Raw genomic sequence first — 22,812 nt, 5'->3', positions numbered from 1 at the left:
AATTAAATATATAAACATTAGGTTTACAAAGAAATGACAAATTGTGGAAATTTTCTAAAGCTTCTGGTAATTTTCCATGGCAAGTTAAGATGAGGCTCAACTCCAATGGTACTCCCTGTGCGCGTGGGCGCGGATTTGAGGGTGGCAGCGCGCTCCCGCCTCCGCGCTCCCACGACTTAACGGTCACGTGCCGCCAAACATCCAATCATTTCTTGCAACAGCGGGTCGACGCGCGCTCCCGTCACCGGAGGAGGAGAAGCGAGGACAGAAGGCGGCAGGAAGGCAAAATAAAATAACATTACAAACACATATTCAACCGGCATTTTTTAAAAACTCCTCTCTTCCTGTAAAATCACACGAACTCCGGCAGCCATGTCAGAGGAAAAGCCAAAGGTGAGATTTGACGTTGTTTAAAAAAAAAAAAAAAGAAAGTGATGGCTTGTGGAAGCGTTTTTGTGCTATGGGAAAATGGCCTGGCTTTTGCACGTTTCTCTCAATTGGCGCAGTGTTTGTTTCGCAAATGAATGAGACTTTGTGCCGGTTCTTATTTATGCTTAATTCCTCTAACTGAGGTTTCTACTCCCGACATATGTAAAAGTAATTTGAATCATAAAAATATTGTTTTGGGACTTTTCTGTTCGTTTTGAAGTGGTTGTCGAAACGGTACCACGCGTTATGCGCAAATGCCGCAAACCCTCGCCGTCACAATAGGTTTACGGCTAGCAGATGCTACCATATTAACTTAATGTTTCAGGCTACCGAGTCGTAATGGTTTGCTTTTTATTCGCCCCGGTGGTTGTTGTAGTATGTTCCGACGAAACGAGCCTATTAGCGTGTTTAGCCGGGCGCCAAATTGCATCGTTTGAGAACGGCTGACTGCTCCACCTGCTAGCCTCGACGCTAGCATGCTAACGTTAGCGCCATTGGGGCTATGAGGCTGTCGTTTGAGGCCTTCGCTATTTTTATTTTTTTTTATATTTACCGCGAATGACGTTTTATGTTTCACCTTTTCCTCTTAACCCTTACATCCTGTTGATTGTTTTATATACAAGTGGCCAATAATATCCTTAAGCTAATTGCCATTATCAATCAATTAACTTGTGTTTTCAAAATGTGTCCATATCAGTGCTTATTATCTATTAAACAATGTGAAGTGTATTTTCATTTCCAACACTGCAGTTTTTTGTTTGTGCTGGAGCAAATCCTGCGCTTCTCTCAAGGCAACCCCTGTATGACTTGCTTATGTTTAGTTTGTATGATCATCCTTTGGCAGTTTTAATCTTTCATTGCTTCAAGATTTCCACATGACTTTTCTGTTTTTTTCCACATGACCTTTCATAACCCTGTGCATGTTTCTGCAAAGTATTACTTTTTTGTTTGATTCTTGTGTATTTTGGTTCACTCTAGGAATAGTCATCAATTTTCTGGTTGAATAAAAATACAATTGGGCTGTTTTTGTTGTTGCTCTCAGATGTCAGAATGGGTCAAGTTTGAACCGCAAAGCATGTAAGGGGGTAAATGGAAATGAAATGGCGATGCTAAATTAGCTCGCTGTCTCTCTCCTCTGCTAGCTGAATAATGTTTTAACGAAATGTTTGTTTAACAAAATGTCTACCTGACCTTGGACATGCGCAGGAGGGCGTCAAGACCGAGAACGACCACATCAACCTCAAGGTTGCGGGACAGGATGGCTCGGTGGTCCAGTTCAAAATCAAAAGGCACACACCCCTCAGTAAACTCATGAAGGCGTACTGCGAACGACAGGTGAGATTCAACTCCTTTTGGTGGGGTTTAAACCCACAAACTGACAGAATACAGGCTGGGCCAAGAGGAAGGATGGAGGCAAGGATTATTAAAAGAAGGCTATATGGGTGCAAGGGGTGTGTGAAAAGAAAGAAGGTATGATGGAAGGAGGGTAAGATGCCATAAAGAAAAGTTACATCATAGGAAGCATATGGAAGGAAGCAAGGGTGCAAGACTGAAGGAAAGGGATGGAAGGAATTGGCTCATTGGCTGAATTGACATTGCTAGGCCAAGTGCCCAATTCCCATACATTTTTGATATCACAGTTGCCAACCTCAAGGCGCAAGTGCCAGATCTGGCCTGCCACATTTTGTTTCTTGCATTGCCTTCACTTTTGTTAACGTTGAGACACATTTACACTGCACTCAAATGGGCACATATCCATATTTAGAAGAGGCCTAATTCTGATCTGAAGATGTCCAATTCATTGCCATTTGGGCTCTTTTTTTTTCTCTCCTTCATACAGGGACTCTCAATAAGGCAGATCAGGTTCAGGTTTGACGGCCAGCCCATCAATGAGACTGATACGCCTTCGCAGGTAAGTAAACCTCTCACATTTTAAGTTATTGACACTCTTGTCAGTTACAGTGGAACCTCGAGTACCAACTTGAATTATCCCTTAGGAAGTACAGTAATTGAAATGGTTTTCATATCCAGGATTAAACGGTAAGAGTAAAAACATAGGTTTTAATAAGTTGTCGAAATTGGTGTCGGCAAGTAGGGCTGGGATTTTGTTCCCCCTTGAATGAATAGAAAAGCAAACACGAATTGTCTCTCCTTGAATGTGTAACAACAACTAGGGGTGTAACTGTTTTTGTATTCGTAGACGGTTCGGACGTCACGGTTCGGTGCATACTCAAGACGACAAATACGCAACTTCATTGCAGTATCCGCACTCCAAACTAGGTGGCAGTAATGCGCCTAAATCAGTTTGCCAGCCGACAGTAAAAAAAATAAAAATAATAATAATGAAAAAACTTTTGGGACTTTTTGTTTTTCCTGTTATACCGAACCGTGACCCAAAACCGAGGTACGTACCAAACCGTGACTTCTGTAAACCGTTACACCCCTAGTAACAACTGTTACTCAGTTTAACTTGAATAAACTGTGCTGCTTCCTTACAACATTGACTACATCCTAGAAAAATTTGCGTTGAAATTTGCACTATGCCAAGAAAAAAAAAAAGGAAAAAATCAGCTTGACCCAAGAATTCAATTAATCGATCACCCGCCCTTACATATAAGTATAAAAATGTTACCTAGCAAGAACAAAAATCAGTCAACGAAAGCGTAATGCTGTAATTTGGACTCTGAAACTAATCCAGCACACGTGTTTTCTTCTAGCTGGAGATGGAAGATGAAGACACCATAGACGTTTTCCAGCAGCAGACGGGCGGCCGCTGCTAAGCTCCCTTCAACCCCGTTGACAGACCCGACACACTCAAACCCTCTGACATCATCACCCTTTTCCATCACTCCTCTCAGCTATTATTATTACTGTATTATTATTCACCTAAGCTACGGCCGTCGTGATGTAATTTTAAAAAAGATGGGTGGGGTTATTTCGGGGTTCCCTGACACTTTCTGAGCGTCGGGTTCGGACCAACGATACAACAACTTTGTCGCCAATGAGTGTTTTTGGAATCGGCTAGTTTTTAGGGCAGCACGTGTGACCCTGCCGCCATCAACGTATTTAGCTTTTTAGCTGCTTTTGCTGAACGGCTTTATTTGTTTTTGTTTAAGATCTGACTCTGTACAGACGTACCAGAATGGATGTAAGTACCACAACTTTAGAATGACCAAACAAGGTGTCACTTTGTTGCTTATTCTTTGGTTTCTACATGTCCAGTGGGGAGAGACTGCTTCCGTACCGCCAAGTATTTATTCACACAGTAAGAAGAGGATATGGATCAATAGAGTCAGTATATTATTGTGAAAACCTCACTTCATTTGTGTATGTGTATTTTTGTTTTGTTTTACTGTGTATGTAAAATGGCCGACAATAAATTTAGCTCAATTGCAACAATAGTTGACATGAGGGAGGTGCAGGTATTGGGGTGGGGGGGTCACATTAGTTCCAAAGCCTCAGTTTAAGTTGGGCATGCTGTTAAATGGGAATAAACATTTACACAGCTTTAAACCATGCAGATATAATAGCTTTTAAGACTGCGACGGTCCATCCCTTTTAATGTAAATGTACCCTTTATTATTAGAAATAGATGGCATCGCCCACCCCCAAAGTGTATTTTTGTGTGTGTTAAGTACATCTAAAATGGAAACTATATCGCTCATAATCGGCCATCAGCTCTGTTTTTTGTTGGGGGTTTCGGTCAAACGAGAGCACACTTTTCCAACCCAAAAACAAACCTCCATCTGAGCAGGATTAGCTAAAAAGAAAAACAGTTACAAGGGGCCCAGGTCTTTTGACATGTTATTTGTTTCTCTGCTGATTTGTACATTATTTGTGGTCTTTTACTACTGTATACAATAAATATAGTTTGGTACTCAGATTTGTTGGGTTCACTTCATTTTTATTCTGTAAAGTCTTATAAGAGTCAGGCTAAATTTTATGGTTTTGCCAACCCGAGTTGTCTTGTCACAACTAAATGTCTAACAAATCGAGCCATATTTAAATTGGTAAATAATATGAGTTATAATAAATGTATTAGTGAAACAAACGTACATAAAGTGAATACAAGCAAGGTCTGCCCTCTAGTGGTTATTCAACTCAATGGCTACGGTGTCTACATAGCTAACTGACGTGCCTACTTGGCGGCCATGTTGGAAAGGACAACATTCCCAGGCAATGAGATTGAAATTAGGTAGTAAATTGCTAACTTCTCGACATATACTCCAGAGGTTTACCTTTTTGTCAATGACAAGATGTGTGCCACCAACACTGGATATGTTCTGGGTAAAATAAGGTCGAAACATATTTTACGCGTAAAAAGGTTATTCCCAGTTACCTTGTAGTAATTTTAAGACATTGTGCGCATCTGTACGTAGAACAATGTGCCTGTGTAGTTGGTTTACGGGTTTCTTGTAATACGCCTTTGGCAAAGGACCTTTGCCCCTTCTAGTGAGCGTTTCGTAACTACTACGATACCGCCTACTTGTTTGCATAATTAACCGGAACTCGTCCTGGTGGAACTTCCGTAATAGTTATTGAACAAATAGATTATAATAACGTTACCTTATCCTAAGATTTCAATAGTTTGTACAAGATGACGAACTAACAGCAACAACAACAAAAACTCATTATACAGCACAATGGCGAGGGACTAGGGAGTAGTTTCTAACAGCCGAAGAAGACGAAGGCGACGGAGAAGAAGACGAGGAGGCGGAAGTAGTAAGTACTGGTAGCAGAAGGCATTTGTCGCACGTGTGTTTTGAGTCACCCGGGCTATGGTGTTGTTAACTGTAGCATGGCAAAAGTTTTGACGAAAAAGCGGAATATGAAGGCTCGCAAGAAGAATCCGAGCGTTACAGACGACAGCCCGAAAAAGCAGAATATGAAGGCTCGCAAGAAGAACCCGAGCGTTACAGACGACAGCCCGAAAAAGCGGAATATGAAAGCTCGTAAGAATAACCCGAGCGTTACAGACGACAGCCCGAAAAAGCGGAATATGAAGGCTCGCAAGAAGAACCCGAGCGTTACAGACGACAGCCCAGACGTAAGCCACGATTTCGTCGAAGATGGCCTCGCTAATGCTGAAGAGACGGTCGCTAGTGACTCGGAGCAAGACAGCGATGATGAACGAAAACGTCAAAAGCTGGTGGAGGCTATCAGCTCTCTCGGGGGAGCGAAGCGCAGGAAAAAGCTCGCGGAGCGATCGGAGCCAGCCGTCCAACGGTCCGAATTTACGGTCAATGCGGAGGGTGAGGGCGACAAAATAAACTTGACGGATCTAATGAAGTCCATGTACAAAATCCCGACTGTCTCGACCATGAGCAAAAAGCAGCTAAAAAACCTGCAGCACCGTACGAAAACCATTGAATGCCCTCTTAGCCGGCAGGAAAGTGATAGGATCCAGAGAGATGTGGCCTTTCAGAAAGTAGCAACAGATGTTACCCAGTGGCAAACTCTCATTCGGCAGAACCAAAGGGCCGAACAACTTATTTTCCCTTTAAATCAGGAGCCATCTGGCCCTAAACCCATGGAGAAGATTGTCACGGGCTGGAAGGCACAAACTCCCCTTGAACAGGAAATATTTTCTCTCCTCTCTGCCAACAAGCAGCCGACCACTGACCCGATTTTAACCCCTGATGAGGAGGCATCCATGAAAGCGATGAGCTTGTTGGACGTGAAAATACGTCGTGCTGAACTCCAGAAAGCCCGTGCGCTGCAGACCTACTATGAGGCCAAAGCCCGGAGAGAGCGCAAGATTAAGAGCAAGAAATACCACCGAGTGCTCAACAAAGCAAAGCGCAAAGAATTTGTCAAACGGTTTGACGAGATGGTGAAAGATGACCCGGCGGCTGCTTTGGAGGAAATGAAGAAAATTGAGTTGGCCAGGATGCAAGAAAGGATGTCACTAAAACACCAGAACAGCGGCAAGTGGGCCAGGTCCAAGGCCATCATGGCGAAATATGACGAAAGCGCCCGCAAAGCAATGCAGCAGCAGCTGGAGGTCAACAAAGACTTGACGCAGAAACTCGCTATTGCTTTGGATGACGAGGACGAGGAAGACGAAACCCCGGAGAATTTGCCTGATTTTGTAAACGAAGCAGCGCTGGTTGCAGGTTCAAATCCGTGGATGAAAGGAAAGCTCTCAGAAGATCCCACTGAGCAAGGGGAAGACATGCATGACCTTGTTGACTTGACCGCCGAGTCGACCGGAACTGCTGTAAATGCAGAAGAGGAGGAGGAGGAGGAAAGTGAAGTTGAGGAAACTGAAGAAGAATCCTTGCTGCGGGAGTTTGATGACCGTCGGAAAATGCGCCAGGCTCCCGATTCTCTTACGCTTGAAAAAGAGGACGCACAAACCTTGGAGGCCCGTGAAAGAGCGGCCATCTTTGAGGAATCTGAAGATACTTCTGTTCAGCTGGTGGAAGGCCAGACAGACCAAATGCAGACTTTTGAGTTCATGGCGCTCCTCGATCAAGTGGAATCAACTCAAGCCAATGAAGCTCCCGCTGAGCCGCAACTGTCCTCTGACCAAGCACCGAAAAAACAAAAAGGAGCAATCCAACCCAAAAAACAAAAAGGAGGAATCCAGCTGAAAGATGTTCTCACCAAAGATGTAACTCGCATTGTAGTTCCGCTCGCCCCGACCGCCGTGGCCACGGAGGACACCGACGAACCGCTCGATCAGACCGACCTCATCCAAGAAGCCTTCGCCGGAGACGACGTCATCTCGGACTTCATGAAAGACAAGAAGAACCAGGAGAACTCCGAGAAGCCCACTGTCGTGGACATGACGCTTCCTGGTTGGGGGGAGTGGGGCGGGGTGGGCCTCAACCCCTCGCTCAAGAAGCGCAGGAGGTTCCGAGTTGAAATGCCCCCACCCGCGCCCAGGAAAGATCAAAAACTGTCCGGCGTCATCTTATCCGAGAAGCGGAACAGCTCGCTCAGCCTTCACCAGGTGAACATGCAGCCGTTTCCTTTCACCAGTCACGCTCAGTTCGAGAGCACCTTGCGCTATCCCGTGGGACGCACCTGGAACACCGAACGCACCGTTAAAAAGCTCACCAAACCCAAGGTGCTCACCCAAATGGGTGCCATCATTGAGCCGATGGCTCGGGAGAAGCTGGTGAAAGACGAGCAAACATTTGCAAGGGATGGGAGTGAGGACAAACTGAAAAAGTGAACATTTTTGAAAAGTAGGCTAGCAAAGGGGTGGACAATTGGTGAGAACTTTCCTGTAAATTTCCATGGGAATTTTGGAAACATTTAAATTCAAACAAATTAGCTAAAGTTTTTTTTTTTTCCACATTCACCCTTTCTATCTAGTTTAAAATACACTGTGTTGTTCCCTTGGCTATATAATGAAAATGGATAATGTTGGGGTTCAATGTCTTATTTCAAAATCATGCCGAAACGGAACACATTTTGAACAGTTCATTGTGTCATAAATAATACATTTGGAATAAAGATGCATTCAAAGTTGGAAGTCAATTGGAGTGGAGTGGAGTGGAGTGGTATTTGCTTTCCCGGTCCAGAAGGTGGCGCCCAAGCCAAAGCAGCCAAAGAAACTTGGGAAAAAAAAAAACCTCCATATATATATATATTTACAGTTGTGATGTTAGCCTGTTGCTGTGATCCGTCTGCCATATTGGATGTGTCAGATTTGCCCATTAATCATACTTTACATGTGAGGGAAATTATATTGTCTAAATTCCCCCCCCCCCTGCTTTTTATAGTGTTGACTTAAAAAAAATCTATATTTAAATTGTTAATTTAAAATGTTTATATAAGTAAAAAAAAACTAATGCATTAATTGAAATATTTTTTCAAGAACTGGCCAACTTTACGACTACTACACATTATTGATAGACTGCACTAATGTGAATACAGGATGTATTTAGTAGTGAAGTGCTCTAGTAGATTAGTAGCAACATAATCGATTTATTAATAAAATGTACATTACAACATTTGACACATTAACTGTACTCAATCAGAGTGAATGAATCTAGTAGCTATGCATGTAGCTTGTTTTAACTTTTTTTTTTTTTTTTAATTCTGTACAGTACATAATTTTCATATACAATACTTTTTTAACTTAAGGATACAGTACATTTTATGCACAATATATATTTTTTTCAACAAACCGCATAACTGTTGCGGAGTTATAACCACATTTAAAGTAACAATATGGTCAAAACGCCTCTGAAGTGTAAACAAGTAAACAAACAGAAAGCCAAGTCCTCTGCAAGAATAACAGTCTTGCAAAGCCTGATAAACGCGTATGCGTGTTTGTGTCTGAACAAGGCGGTTTAAAAAAAAAAAAAAAAACAAAAGCAGTAGGACGAGTGACAGGCTCATTTGCATGGCAGGGGCCTCATAAAAGGGGGCTGTGCAGGTGCACCGCTCCTCCACACACTTCTGTGGAGTCTTCGTCAGACACACACACATTCTCACAGATCATCTGGAATATCCTGCTTTGTTATTCCCCCCCCAATTTTGCACTTTTCTCTTTCAAGAATTTGGACTTTTCGGATGATGTGAAAGATGCTTTTGCCAAGGGAGCATCCCGCATGGAGACGCTTTGTCGGGGAGACCGATTGAACTGAAGAGGCTTGCGGTGATGATGTCATCGCTGCTACTCTCCCAGCTCCTTCTGCTCAGCATCAGGGCCGCTGCCACGACGGCTGACCTCGGGGGACAATGTCCAGGTAACCCCCCCCCCCCCTCCACCCACCCACACAGACACACACCTCACATGAAGTCACTGTTAATAATGATTATCCACCTATGAATTCCTGGGCAACCCCCGCCAGCCACAAATTCTTCTGGATAACGAATCCACACTGCAGGGAGCAAATGGTTTGCCAAGCTTAGGATGCCAATTTTGTGCTTTTAATTTTCTTCCCTTCCCGCCTCTAAACATGTACAAACGTGGAACGAGTTTGGGATTCCATGTTTCTGGATGTCTCATCCGTTTTAGGAAAACACTAAAAGACACCTCACGCAGTTGGAATTCTGGCATGCTGCGACGATAAAAAAAAAAAAAAAAAAAAAAAAAAAGAGTTAATAGCAGGTGATCCCGCTCAGGGGCAGGCTGCACTCTTGGATGTGGGTGCTAACCGCTGTTGTTATGCCCTCAAATCAAAGATGCCGTTCGACTGACGATTTGTTGTAAAAAAAATAGAAGTGCAGTTCCAGCGGAATCTCCAAAGTCGAGTCGACTTTTAGTGTAATGCAATGATTGAAAGTCTCTGTAAAGTGAAACGAAATTGAAAGTTTAATTAAAATACTTTTTTTCCTGTCAACTCATAATAGACATGTCTACTAGGTGTGGGAATCTTTGAATGTCTCACGATTCGATTCCGATTTTTGGGTGGTCGATTTGATTCAGAATCGATTTTTGATTCAAAATTATTTGATTGGCAATGATTTTTGCTTCAATTTATAGATGTTCAAGAAATCGTACTGATCTGCTCCAGTCTGACTCGCTAATGCTAATTAGTGCTCTTTTATCACTCAAAAGAACGTCTCTACGCTACAAAAAAACAACTTTTATTGGAATAACTTGATCGTGACTTTTTCCTTCTACTCTCTAATGTGGCTACAACTTAACAGCGTATCAGACCACATGGAATCGCGCTGCCCCTCAATGGCCAAATCGGGTACAACATAAACAGCGCTTCCAATAAAGGCACACACAAACAAATAATTTAAATAAAATCGATTTTGGGACATTTAAAATCGATTCTGAATCGGACTAAATGAGAATCGCGATTATTATGAGAATCTATTTTTGGGCACACCCCTAATGTCTACTGTACTAAATTTCATCTTACGACGTGAAACTGACTTTGAGGGCGGAATATTCCACAAATGAGTATAGTAAAGTCCCCAAATAGTGTTTTATTGGCTTTACCATACCAAAAAGGCAGACTTCTGGTTCAGATAAGGGTTCTTGAGACTTTTTTGGTTGGTCTACTCATGATAAACATGTCTACCAAATTTCACATTGCTAAGTGAAACTGACTTTGAGGGCTAAATACCCCAAATAGTGTTTTTTTATTGGCCTCAACATACCAAAAAGGCAGACTTCATGTTTCTCTTCAGATTTTTTTTTGTAGGTCCACTGATGATCTACCAAATTCCATGTTGCTAAGTGAAACTGGCTTCATTAGGTGAATTTTCCTAAAATTATAACTAGGATGAGCGCTCATTTTTGAGTTAGAAATAATCCGTTTCACATACGACTGTATCATCACTAATGTTATTCAACGGCCCCCAGATTTGGCTCCTGTGGATCTTCTATCTGCCGTCCTCGAGAAGGACGCCTCCGGACTCACGGCAGGGGTGCATGTGAGGTCATCCGGAGGGGTGCGCGGCGTCCATTTCTCTGGGCCTCTTGCTCCTGTCAGCCTGTTCTCCGACTGTGACCATTCCCCAAAAGACTTCTCCGTCGTGGTCACGCTGAAAGTGGCTCGCATCTCACATAAGGTGAGCAATGCGCTTGCCTGTTCTTTAGAAGACAGCGGCAGTTCAAGACGCGTTCACCAAACCCTTCCTCATTGAAAATAAAACATGATTTTTTTTTTGGTGTTTAAATTCAAGATCTTGGTATAGGATTTACTGATGAACAAAATGAACAGGAAGAGCAGATACAATGAAAATAGCAGAGGCCCTAGAATTCAACCCTGTGGAACACCAAACATTATTCATGTGAATTCATATTGCACATGTTCTTTTGACCACCTTTTTTTGCTCGTATCTAGGGATTACAATAGTAAATAAATTGCACGATGTACCATCACAACAATCAAAAGTCGATTACTGAGCACACCAAATTTTTACCAATTTCGCACCATATGTACCCTGATCACCTACAGCCAGTGATGGCCAAGTAGATTGTATCATTTCGAATCATGAGCAGAAATTATGATTAAATATTCTTGCCCCTAAAATGTGTTTGTAAATATTAAAATAAAAAGTATTAGTTCAATTGGAGGCATCATTTTTTTGCTTTTCACCTTGCAGAAAAGTGAGTACATCTTTTCCATGATGGAGGCTAAAAGAGCAGAGCAGGGAGCTCTGGAGGAGGAGCAGGCGGAGGATGAAGAAGAGAGGGAAGAGGGAAATAATCTGCAAATACGCATCAGTAGGAGAAGAGCGAAAAACAACGCGGAACGCCGCCGTCTGCTCCTGGGACTGAGGCTCTCCGGGAAGCGTCTGCACGTGCTCTTCAGGGGACGGCGGGGCGTCACGGAGCAGTGGGTGTTCCGGGACGCCCACCTCGACGACAACCGCTGGCACACCTTGGTCCTGTCCGTCGGCGGTCGGCACGCCGGGCTGACGGTGGATTGTGGCTCGCCGCGGGAAATGTAAGCTTTTTTTCACACAAGACCCAGACAAAAAAACACGGTCATGTTTTACCAGCTTTTACTTAGTGGTATAATTATAACCTTAAGGATTTTATTGGAGTGAACAACTTGAACTCAATTTGTGATAAAAAATTTTAGCAGCAAAATTTTTTTTTACGTTTATTTCTTCTTTTTTTTTTTTTTTTCTCTCTTCTGGAGAGCTCAGTATTGTTCATTCGGTAATTTTAACGATTCGACATGTTATCATCATTGCTCTTTTTTTTTTTTTTTGTATGTGCGTGCGAGTGAATGTGTATTCATTAGTTCACCTAAAACCTATTAAAAAATCCCAAACCGTTCACCTAAACCGAACACTTCCAGCCAGAGTCGCGAGGCCGTCAGGAGACCCGAGGAAGGACCAAAGAAAAGAAAGGAAAGTGAAATCCAGCACCGACCAGACGCCACCAACCAGAGTCCTTCACCAACCCCAGAGACATCTAAATTCCAACAAATCAGGAAAACCTCAAGAGACCAAAGTGCGTTCATTTCAAACTGCCCCATGCAGAAGAATTGCCCGCACCCCGGGACCAATGAAGTGGGTCTGAATTGCTAATATCAACCACCCCACCATCGGAGTTTCCGTCCTGTCCCCTAGAATGCGCCCCGCAGGGATAATCCACTAGATCCTTCAGCACAATACATCAGCAGCACTGCAAATATGCTCACAGCCTGAAGCCGTGCAATCATAGCAGGCTGACATCATTTGATAGATAGCTCTGAGTGCAAAGTCCCCTCAGGCGGGAATATTGGTAGACGCTCAGATAATATACTGTAGTTATTGTACAGAAACCCATGAGACGTGTTGATGTTTTTCCAACAGCCTTCCCTCCCAGCCTTTCCCGTCGGACCTCAGCTTTCATGTGTCCAGATTTCACATTGGCAGTCGGGGCAGGTGGAAAGGATTGTTTACGGTAAGACCCGCGCTTCCCCTCTTGATGCTTACGTTATTTATTTATTTTATTTTTTTTCCTGGAGAGCTCAGTATTGTAATTTTACCGATTTGACATATCATCATTGCTCTCTCTCTCTCTCTTTTCTTTTTTTTTTGTATGTGGGTGAGTATGTGTATGTGTGTATTCATTAGTTCACCTAAAACCTATTAAAAAATCCCATACCGTTCACCTAAACCGAACACTTCCAGCCAGAGTCGTGAGGCCGTCAGGAGACCCGAGGAAGGATCAAAGAAAAGATGCTCTTGATGCTTACGTTATTAGTCGGACGGTTCAGTTCAGTTTAAGTTCTCCATCAACCTATCTACAGACTAGTGTTTCCCTCTGATCCACTGTTTTTTTATATAGGGCCTGTTGCGACAGTTGGTTCTGGTGCCGGGTTCGGACGCCACCCATCAGATATGCCCGTCTACCCGCCCTCAACTTGCAGCTCTGTCAGTTCCACCGTTGCTGTTGGCAGATGTTGCCGCCACTGGGACGAATGCTGCGAGTCACCTGCTCCCTTACGGTACAGTTGTTGCATTATTTGTAGTACAAAACAGGACATGCCATAAAGTCTACACAGTCTATTTAAAATCTTTGTGAACCACCAGAAACCGAGACGAGAGTGTCAGTGGGTTTACAGCTGATGTGCTCGGAGCCGCTCCGAGGCCAGATGTGGTTCGATCCACTGAGGAAAGCTCTGTACCTTTGCGACGGTGCCTCGTGGATCGCCGTACTGGAGGGTGAGATGCCGACATCATCTTCACAACGATGTCTCAGTTTGGAAATGAACCAACTTTTTAATGCTCAGATCGGAAACGACTGGACTATGTTGAGGAAAAACAGGTTCTCGGCACCAGATCGGAGACACACGACATAGAGGTAAAATCACTTCTCAAGCGCAACATGTCATTCCTGTCATTTCACGCTGTCGTCAAATCGATATCATTTGAGCCTAAGTCAAGACCAAAACTTTAGGAAGTCAAGACCAAATAAAGAGCTTTAAGACTTAAGACCAAGTCAATACCAAGTCAAGACCAAGAACTGGGCTGAGATTAAGTCACGGCAAAATTGTGTGGAGTACAGATGAGGTCTAGGTCAAGGCACTAAAGAACTGAGTATGAGTCAAGATAAAGACTTTGAGGGGTTGAGACAGAATTAAGACACATTTGAAATGGTTAAGGCCAATTCAAGACTACCAAGACTTTGACAAGTTGTGACTAAGTAAAGACTAAGACACTGAAGCATTAAGAGCAAAGTCAAGACCAAGACAGACTTGAGATTGACAAGATTTGAGACTAAATCAAGATTAACAATTGGAGCGGTTGAGACCAGAGTGAACACCAATACTTTGAAGGGACAAGAGGGTCAAGACCAACACTTCTGCAAGTGAAGATCAAGTTAAGACAAAGTCCACCCTAAGATTTTCAATGGTTGAGACCAAAGTCAAGAAAAAGACCAAATCATGAGGGCCGATTGAAATTAAAATGAAGACTTTGAAGGTTTAAAGCCAATTCAAGACTTTAAGGTTTAAGACCAATTAAAGACTTTTAAGGGGTTGAGACAATGTCAAGACCAAGACTTCAAGGGTTTGTGTGTCCAAGTAAAGACGAAGACTTTGAAAAGTTGAGACCAAGTCACGATTCAAGACTTTGAGAGGTTGAGGCCAAAGTCAAGACTAAGACTTTGAGGGGTTTAGAACAAGTCAAGGCTAAGACTAAGACAGGTTGAAATTAAGTCAAGTTTAAATCTTTTCCAGGTTGAGACCAAGGCATTGAGGGTTTAAGGCCAAGCAAATACTCAAACCTAGAGTAGTTCAGACCAAGGCTTTGGCAAAGACTTTGAAAAGTTGAGACCAAGTCAAGACCAAAGACATTGAGAGGTTGAGGCCAAAGTCAAGACCAAGACCCTGAAGACTAAGAGTTGAGACTGGGTCAGAACCAAAACTTTAATGGGCGGAGACCAAGACCAATAATTTGAGGCGTTTAGAACAAGTCAAGACTAAGACAAAGAAAGGTTGAAACTACATCAAGTTTAAAACTTTGAGACCAAGGTTTTGAGGGTTTTGAGACCAAGTAAACATTAAAACATAGAGTTCTCGAGACCAAGGCTTTGGCAAGACTAAGTAGTAAAGACCAAAGCTGTGTTTGGAATCTCTCATTCCCTACTCACTATCTCGGGATTAAAACAAAGTGAAGACAAAGACAGTGAATTGTTTGATGTCCTCTTCAGATCTTCCAGGTCCAGGGTGTGGGTCTGATGGCTGCCATGGCTCACCGCTCCACAACTTCTGGCTCTGCGGTGTATCAGTGGAGCCAACATAATGGCTTCCAGCTGTACCAGAATATTAGCACCCATGGAGCTCTGGCATTGAGGCATTTCAACATGGGCAAGAAGGTAGGACTGCAATAAAAGGGGACAAATTAGATTGCAGGTAGATCAAGAAGAACTTCCTGTTATTTTGTTCCAGACATTTCTGGTGGTGTCCAACTCCAATACAGACACCGATGTGGGAAAGGAAGTTGATGTCTCTGTCATTTACAAGTGGAGCCGAAGAAGCGAACAGTTTGTGAAGTTTCAGACTTTGGAAACACACTGTGCACGTGACTGGGAGGCCTTCAAAATTCATCGACACACATATCTCGTAGTCGCCAATCACAGGATAGGTAAGACAACAACAACAACAAAACATACTGAATCTGTATCGTCAAACCTGATGTAATTTTCAGACCAAGACCAGAAAACGACTCTCAGGGCCTCAGCTCAAAGTTAGAACAAGAAGTTTGAGACTTCAGTTAAGTCCAAGACCAAAACTTTGGCTTGTTCAGACCAAAACTGAGATTGTCACAAGTTGAGACCACGTCAAGATCAAGAATTTGAGCAGTTGATGGACCAAGACTTTGAGTGGATGAGACCAAGTCATGAACAAGACATTAAGCAATTGAGACCAAGTCAAGGCGAAGGCCTGAGCAGTTGAGACCAAGTCGAGACCAAGACGTCAAGTACTTGTGATCGAGTTAGGAGACACACTTGAAAAGTTTAGTCAACACCAAAACCCTAAGACTAAGAGTTGAGACTAGGTCAAAACCAAAACTGTAAGGGGTTTAGACCAAGACCAAGCATTTGAGTGGATGAAACCAAATCAAGACCAAGTCTTGTAGGGATTGAGACAGACACAAGATCAAGTTTGAAGGGTTGAGACTGAGTCGAGACCAAGTCTTTGAGTGACCAAAACTTTGAGGCGTCAAAACTAACTTATTATAGTGTATCACTGTCTCTTCTGTAGGTAGAAAAGTTAGACTGCAAAATTGAAACCGAGTCAGGACCAAGACTGAGTAGTTGAAACTGAGTCAAAATCATTTCTGTAAGGGGTTGAGAACTTGAGACCAAATCAATACGAAGACTTTGAGGTGCTGTTGCAGATTCAAGACTAAGACTCGACGGCATGAGACCAAGCCCAGACCAACATTTTAAGAGGTTGACACCAAGTCAAGAGCAAGACTTTGAGGTGTCGAGACAGATTCGAGACCAAGACCTAACAGGGTTTAGACCAAGTCAAGAGCAAGACTTTGAGGTGTTGAGGCAGATTCGAGACCAAGACCTTACAGGGTTTAGACCAAGTCAAGAGCAAGACTTTGAGGTGTTGAGACAGATTCGAGACCAAGACCTAACAGGGTTTAGACCAAGTCAAGAGCAAGACTTTGAGGTGTTGAGGCAGATTTGAGACCAAGACCTTACAGGGTTTAGACCAAGTCAAGATCAAGACTTTGAGGTGTTGAGGCAGATTCGAGACCAAGACCTAACAGGGTTTAGACCAAGTCAAGAGCAAGACTTTGAGGTGTTAAGGCAGATTCGAGACCAAGACCTAACAGGGTTTAGACCAAGTCAAGAGCAAGACTTTGAGGTGTTGAGGCAGATTCGAGACCAAGACCTAACAGGGTTTAGACCAAGTCAAGAGCAAGACTTTGAGGTGTTGAGACAGATTCGAGACCAAGACCTAACAGGGTCTAGACCAAGTCAAGAGCAAGACTTTGAGGTGTTGAGACAGATTCGAGACCAAGACCTAACAGGGTTTAGACCAAGTCAAGAGCAAGACTTTGAGGTGTTGAGGCAGATTCGAGACCAAGACCTTACAGGGTTTAGACCAAGTCAAGAGCAAGACTTTGAGGTGTTGAGACAGATTCGAGACCAAGACCTAACAGGGTTTAGACCAAGTCAAGACCAGGACTCAAAGGGGTTGAGACCAAGCCAAGCCCAAGTCTTTAAGAACTTGTGATCAAGTCAAGACCAAAACTTTGAAAGCAAATTATCATTATGTTGTGTCACTCTCTCTCCTGTAGGTAATAACAATCACACCATCGACAGCGTTGTGTACAAATGGAACAGGCCAACTAAGTCCTTTGAGGTCCACCAGAGGTTGAGAACGTCAGGGGCTTACGACTGGGAGTTCTTCAAAGTGGGACCGTACCATTTTCTGGTGGTGGCAAATGCATTCGATGGAGTAACCACGTCGGTGGACTCTGTGATCTACGTTTGGGTCGATGGGAACTTTCGAGTCTTCCAAACCATTAAGGTAAACACATTGTTATGTAATGGACATGTAATTCATCTGTGAAAGTGACAGAGCTACACTGAAAGAGCTGGAAAAACGTGACAATAATATGTTGAACATTTGATATCTTAATTTATTATGGATTAAGTTTACATGCATTTTTTGGGCAAAAGGGTCATTTTCCAAGGCAAGACATTTTTGGGATTAAAAAAAAAAAATTCTTTAACCCTGGAGAACCCAAGAACCCTTTTCTTCTTTGGAAAATTATGAATTATACATTAAATGGCTGCTATAAGTCCACTGAACACCAAAATATATGTTTTTCAATTTTAACCCTTGTTTTTTGAACTAGCTCAGAGTTGCTAATTTATCAAAGTATATATATAAAACATACTCCTAGGCATTCTGCAACATGATATGAAATAGATTAACAAAAAAAACACAATTTTACCATCTGACGGTTTGCTGAGAAGATGGTTTTGTTTGGATTGATTTCCAGCTCAACAAAATTGGCATGTTGTCAGCCATCTTGTCACCACCACTCTGGCTCATGTAAGGGCAATATTCATCCACTAGATGGCCCCATGCAGGGGTCAGAAGTGGCACTCTGGACTTTTGAAGTTAAATTTGTAAAACAAAAAAAAAAGGTCTTTGTTATTTGAGTAGCAGAATTTATAGGGGCCAAATTTGACCCCGTGGGTTCTCCAGGGTTAAGCAAAGGGGGAAAACATTTGATTACAATTTTTAAAAATCTGATATTTGATTTCTAGACTATATCACCCACAGACCTACGGCCCAAACTCGTACTATAATTTCTTCTGCTGAAATGCGATGTGTGCGATGGCGGGCTGAAAGGCAGTAAAACAGTCCTGTCATTGCACTCTGATGCAGGAAACAAACACAAACACGGCGAGATGAAAACCACCTAATGACAAGGACGGAGAGAAAAGCATCAGGCGTGCGTGTCCTCGCTGCCAAAAATAGAGCACGCGGTCTGTAGCCGACAGCGAGTGTCATACTTGCACTGTAACCGCACTCGCGGTGAAACGTGTTGACACGTTGATAGGCCCATAAGGAGAGAGTGTGATTTAGGGGAATTCCACAGCTGGATGATGTGAGGATTAGCAAGAAAGCAACCTCCGGGCTTAGTTTAATTAATCACCTGAATTCACCCAGAACACTCTGACATACACTCGTACACTTCCATGACTGTTTAAGATGGTGCGATAGACTTTTCACCATGATGTCACACGATAGCAAAAAAAAAAACGAACACATTTGTGATCATTGAGTGACTGGCTAATTCACTCTTCTGTCGCTCAAATTATGGTGCCCAGAATGCTAAAACGTCCTAGCATGCTAGCTGTTACTCAATCAACAGTTAGACAACCCAATCAAACATACTGTCCCGTCCAAAAGTATTGGAACGGCAAAGACATTTGGATTTCATTCATTCATTCATTCTTTTTTTTCTTCTAGACGTGTTATTAAACAACTCAGAACAGAGAACCTTTCGTTTGAAGCCACCCACTTTTCAAGTGAGCAAAAGTATTGGAACAGACATTATTACATGAATTTAAAGTGAATAACATGTCATATTTGATGGCATAACCCTTACTTTAAATAACTGCGTCAAACCTGCGACCCATTGACTTCACCAACTTGTTGCATTCTTCATTTGAAATGCTTTTCCAGGCCTTTACTGCAGCCTCTTTCAGTTCTTGTTTGTTTCTGGGGGGGGGGGGGGTTTCTCTCTTCAGCCAATCTAATCCTTTCCACTTTTTGCACACATAGGTTGACCCGGGCCTAAAATATCCCTATACAGGGAGTCCTTAAGTTACGGATGAGTTCCGTTCCCACGCAGGCGATGTAACCAGATTTTCGACAAAAGTTGGATTTTACCGTGAAAGTCGATATTTATATCAAAATACTTTGTTCAGTCATTTTTTAAAAACATACTTGCGCCACCCGGGAGATGCCGAAACCAATATTTTCGTGTTTCCGCACGGACTTTAATTGCTGCTCGATGGACGCCCGTTGCTGGAGCAACACAACTTTAAATAGGATTAAAATGGCGTGATTAATGTGGGAAATTAATGAAAAAGAAGGCGCTACAGGCGTAGTAAAGTCGAAACGTCGTAGGTTGCGTACGTCGTAACTGGCGGACTCCCTGTATATGAATTGTCAAATTACAAACTACAGATCTTTTCACAATGTATTCATTGTCTGCCTGCTGTTGACAAATGGATTATCCTTAATCAATATTTCAAAGGAAATGTATTGTTGCAAGTTGTTTTTGCAGGTGCAGATGTTGCGCCTGTGTCAAAACGCCCTCTGACCTCTCGGTGACTTCTGTTTCTTATGTTGATGTATAATCATTGTTATGTTGTTTTACCCGTTCACTGTCTGAAGATTGCCTCATAACCCTTTAAAGGCCAGCAGGTGCATGTTTCTGCGGGTACCTGCACAAAAGTGGTGGGAACACACAGTTCTCAGGACCGGTTTAAGCTCCCACTTGAACCCTTGTTACTATTGTCCCATAAAAAAATACAAACATTTATGGCAGGTACATTGTCACAGTTTCAGGCTTATCAACATTTTTCTCTTTTTTTTTTAAAAAAATTTCTGGAGAAAAAAAAAATCAACATTTTTCTCAATTACAGCGCACACTGGTTGATGGCAAATCCATTTTAGTAGACTGTAGGGTCAAATTTGACCAGGAACAGACACAGTGTATGTACACAGACTTTGTAGCAACTGCACAGAAAACAGTTAAAAAAGCTACAGGGATTTTTTATTTTTTTTGACATAGGTGTTCATTTCACTCGCGTGTAAGCCGACACAACCACTAATTAAAAGCCTAATTTTACAAGTTGTCTCAACGTGTTTCAAAAATAATAGCCCCTCATTTACCGGGCCACTTTGCTTTTTTTTTTCCTCCTTCTCCAGCCGCGTGTCATTAAGGATCCGAATGAGTCAGCTAATTTCCAGCCTTAATTACACATTTGTCCATACATGTCTTTGAACGTTCTTTTATTTTAATGCAGACGTTTTGCGCCACTGACTGGGAGATGTTCCAGATCGGCGCACGGGTCTTCCTGGTGGTCGCCAACGGACACCAGCTCCACGGCAACGGGCCCGGCCAATACGCTATCAACTCTACTGTTTACGAGTTGGACATGACCGGGCAGGTGTTTGTCCGCTTCCAGGACATTGTGACATACAGGTATCATCAAAAGTGGCAAAAGTACTCACGCTGGTAAAAGTTGAAGTACTGATTCAACTGCTTTAGTTTAAAAAAAAAAAAAAAAAGCCGGGGGGGATTAAAGGACAGACTCTGAAATGTACTTGAGTGTAAAAGTAAAAAAAAAAAAATCAGTCTAAATTTGACCTCCCTTTAATTAGGTGATTTATTATTATTATTATTGTGCCGTCATCTGTGGAGGTTGTCAAGTAAGTAATCAGCCTATTTTGACAAATTATGTAGAAAGTATTGATTTTGTTATCAAATGTAAGGAGCAAAAGTAAAAAGTCACACACAAAAAAAAAAACTAAACTTAAAGCTGCACTTTGTAACAATTTGACCAAAAATATCTTTACAATGGCCTTTTTATTTGACCATTTATGACTGAAACATTTTTTTAGTTAGTAGATTAACACCTTAGTTGTTCATAATGAACTCCTGCCTCTGACTAATAGTTTTCAGACAGTTCGAATTTCCCGCCCACTGTCTGCGGATGTGACTTCATGTGCACGTTATGTATGTGCATGTATGTATGCATGCATGTATGTATGTATGTATGTGAAGGCAAACTGCAGTTTCATTTTTCGGCCACATGGGGCAGTAGCAATTCAAAATTCAAGTTTCTGCGTTCAAACTGATTTGAATGTAGCCTCACTTCACTAGTCGTCGCCTCCTGCCTCGAGTCTCGAACCATAGCCAAGCGTTATTTTCAAACATTCACAATAACATACAGTTTATGAAAGTACATAGTTGTAATAGGTAGTCACATATAATGCATATACGTCTTCAACAAAATAGCAGCACTATCAATACTAATACTTCATTACTTCCCACACGCTAGCCCCAAACCAATAAGAACTCAGAGGAAGTGTTTGATTAAAAATAAATAAATAAAAGCTTACAAATGATCATAATATAAGCATTTTAAGAGCTTTTGCTTTCTTCCGGCAGCGCGGTGGACTGGGAGTTCTTCACTCTCGGGGAGGAATATTTCCTGGTCGTGGCCAACTCCTTCAATGGCGAGTCGTACTCTCTCAACAGTGTTCTCTACAGGTACTTTTTTTTCTCCCCGTGCCGAGACTGAGGAAACAAGAAAAAGTGGATACTGAGGAGTATACAACAGTCATCCTTTGCCATATCACTGACAGTCTTACTGTAGCGCGGATTTTTCAAATATACATATTTTTCGCTATATCACGGGATTTTTTGGTGACCATTCTTCAACATGGGCTAATGTTATTGCTTAGCACTAATATTAATATTTAGCATTTTTATGTATAATTTTTCACTTTTTTTTTTTTTAAGAATGTTGATTTATTTATGTATTTTTTTAAATATTTTTTATAAATTGTATTATTTATTTTGTATGTATTATTTATATTTACATCCATTTTGTTTTATGTTATTATTTTAAAACTCCATTAATGGGGCTTCTTTCATCCCCCTGCGTCAAGGTGGCAAGGCTACGAGGGCTTCGTTCCCGTCCACTGGCTCCCGACCATCGGTTGCAGCGACTGGGAGTTCTTCAGTGCTGGCGGAGACTCTTATCTGATCTACTCAAGTGCCAAAGTGCCTCTCGCCAAAGTGTTCAAGCTGAAAATGTACTGAGCTCATTCACGCCCGTATTTATGCGTGTGGATGCATGCCCCACAGCGAGGGGGGAGTGCCCATGGGGCCCCCCGCAAGTGTTGGCCCACTATAAGAAACCCTCCAAGGAACTAAGCTACTCATAATATAAAAAATAACCACTTGTGTGATATTTTTTTTTAATGAATTTAGTGTAGCCCTCAGAAGACATTGACAGAACATTTTTCTATCCTTAATGTAAAGACATGCAGTGTGTGTGCGTGTGTCCACATAATAATGATCATAAATTATTAAAAGAACAATAAGCTACTCTTACCATTTTCTTAAAAGGTACTTCTCTTGACTGTGATATTTTGGTCCTGTTCATAAATATTCACTATTATTTACATGGGTCACATGGTGGACAACAGTCAGTAGGATGGCCAAGTGGTTAAAGTGTAAACCGGGTGGCCTCAAAACCCACTCCTAGGGAAGGTTGATTATGGCAAAAATAAAAATGAATAAACATGATTATTTATTGTTTTCAAATACCAATATATACTGTATACATGTCCTTGTGTATTGTTCGCATGTGTGGAAATCAAGATAAAAGCCCTACTTCCCAAAAATAAAAGCACAGCATATTTGTTTTATTTTGCCTCGAAGGACGGCTCAGTT

The 22,812-nt window shown here is 42.2% G+C and overlaps 3 protein-coding genes across 4 annotated transcripts; all 3 read left to right on the top strand.

The window, feature by feature from the left end:
• The first annotated feature begins 200 nt into the window (after positions 1-200).
• On the top strand, positions 201-4,312 carry sumo3a (small ubiquitin like modifier 3a). The gene is made up of 4 exons (XM_077559976.1): positions 201-393; positions 1,636-1,764; positions 2,270-2,341; positions 3,147-4,312. The coding sequence occupies exons 1-4, from the start codon at positions 373-375 to the stop codon at positions 3,207-3,209; spliced, it is 285 nt and encodes a 94-aa protein (XP_077416102.1). The 5' UTR covers positions 201-372; the 3' UTR covers positions 3,210-4,312.
• Positions 4,313-4,918: 606 nt separating this feature from the next.
• tspeara (thrombospondin-type laminin G domain and EAR repeats a) lies at positions 4,919-22,787 on the top strand. Of its 2 annotated transcripts, XM_077559973.1 has the most exons (14): positions 4,919-5,151; positions 8,946-9,137; positions 10,712-10,920; positions 11,458-11,801; positions 12,661-12,751; positions 13,139-13,298; positions 13,384-13,515; positions 13,584-13,654; positions 15,005-15,169; positions 15,243-15,438; positions 17,113-17,345; positions 20,372-20,550; positions 21,520-21,621; positions 22,023-22,787. In XM_077559973.1, the coding sequence occupies exons 2-14, from the start codon at positions 9,050-9,052 to the stop codon at positions 22,174-22,176; spliced, it is 2,124 nt and encodes a 707-aa protein (XP_077416099.1). In that variant the 5' UTR covers positions 4,919-5,151; positions 8,946-9,049; the 3' UTR covers positions 22,177-22,787. The 2 variants fall into 2 exon arrangements, with proteins under 2 accessions (XP_077416099.1, XP_077416100.1); XM_077559974.1 differs by lacking the exon at positions 4,919-5,151 and having other exon boundaries at positions 8,778-9,137.
• On the top strand, positions 5,119-7,920 carry LOC144045811 (U3 small nucleolar RNA-associated protein 14 homolog A). Its single transcript, XM_077559972.1, has one exon. The coding sequence runs from the start codon at positions 5,228-5,230 to the stop codon at positions 7,610-7,612; it is 2,385 nt and encodes a 794-aa protein (XP_077416098.1). The 5' UTR covers positions 5,119-5,227; the 3' UTR covers positions 7,613-7,920.
• Positions 22,788-22,812: the final 25 nt, after the last annotated feature.

Source organism: Vanacampus margaritifer, chromosome 1 (genome assembly GCF_051991255.1).
Source record: "Vanacampus margaritifer isolate UIUO_Vmar chromosome 1, RoL_Vmar_1.0, whole genome shotgun sequence".
Lineage (NCBI taxonomy): Eukaryota > Metazoa > Chordata > Actinopteri > Syngnathiformes > Syngnathidae > Vanacampus > Vanacampus margaritifer.
The sequence above is the reverse complement of the archived record's forward strand: the minus strand, read 5'-3'. Positions and strand labels throughout refer to the sequence as shown.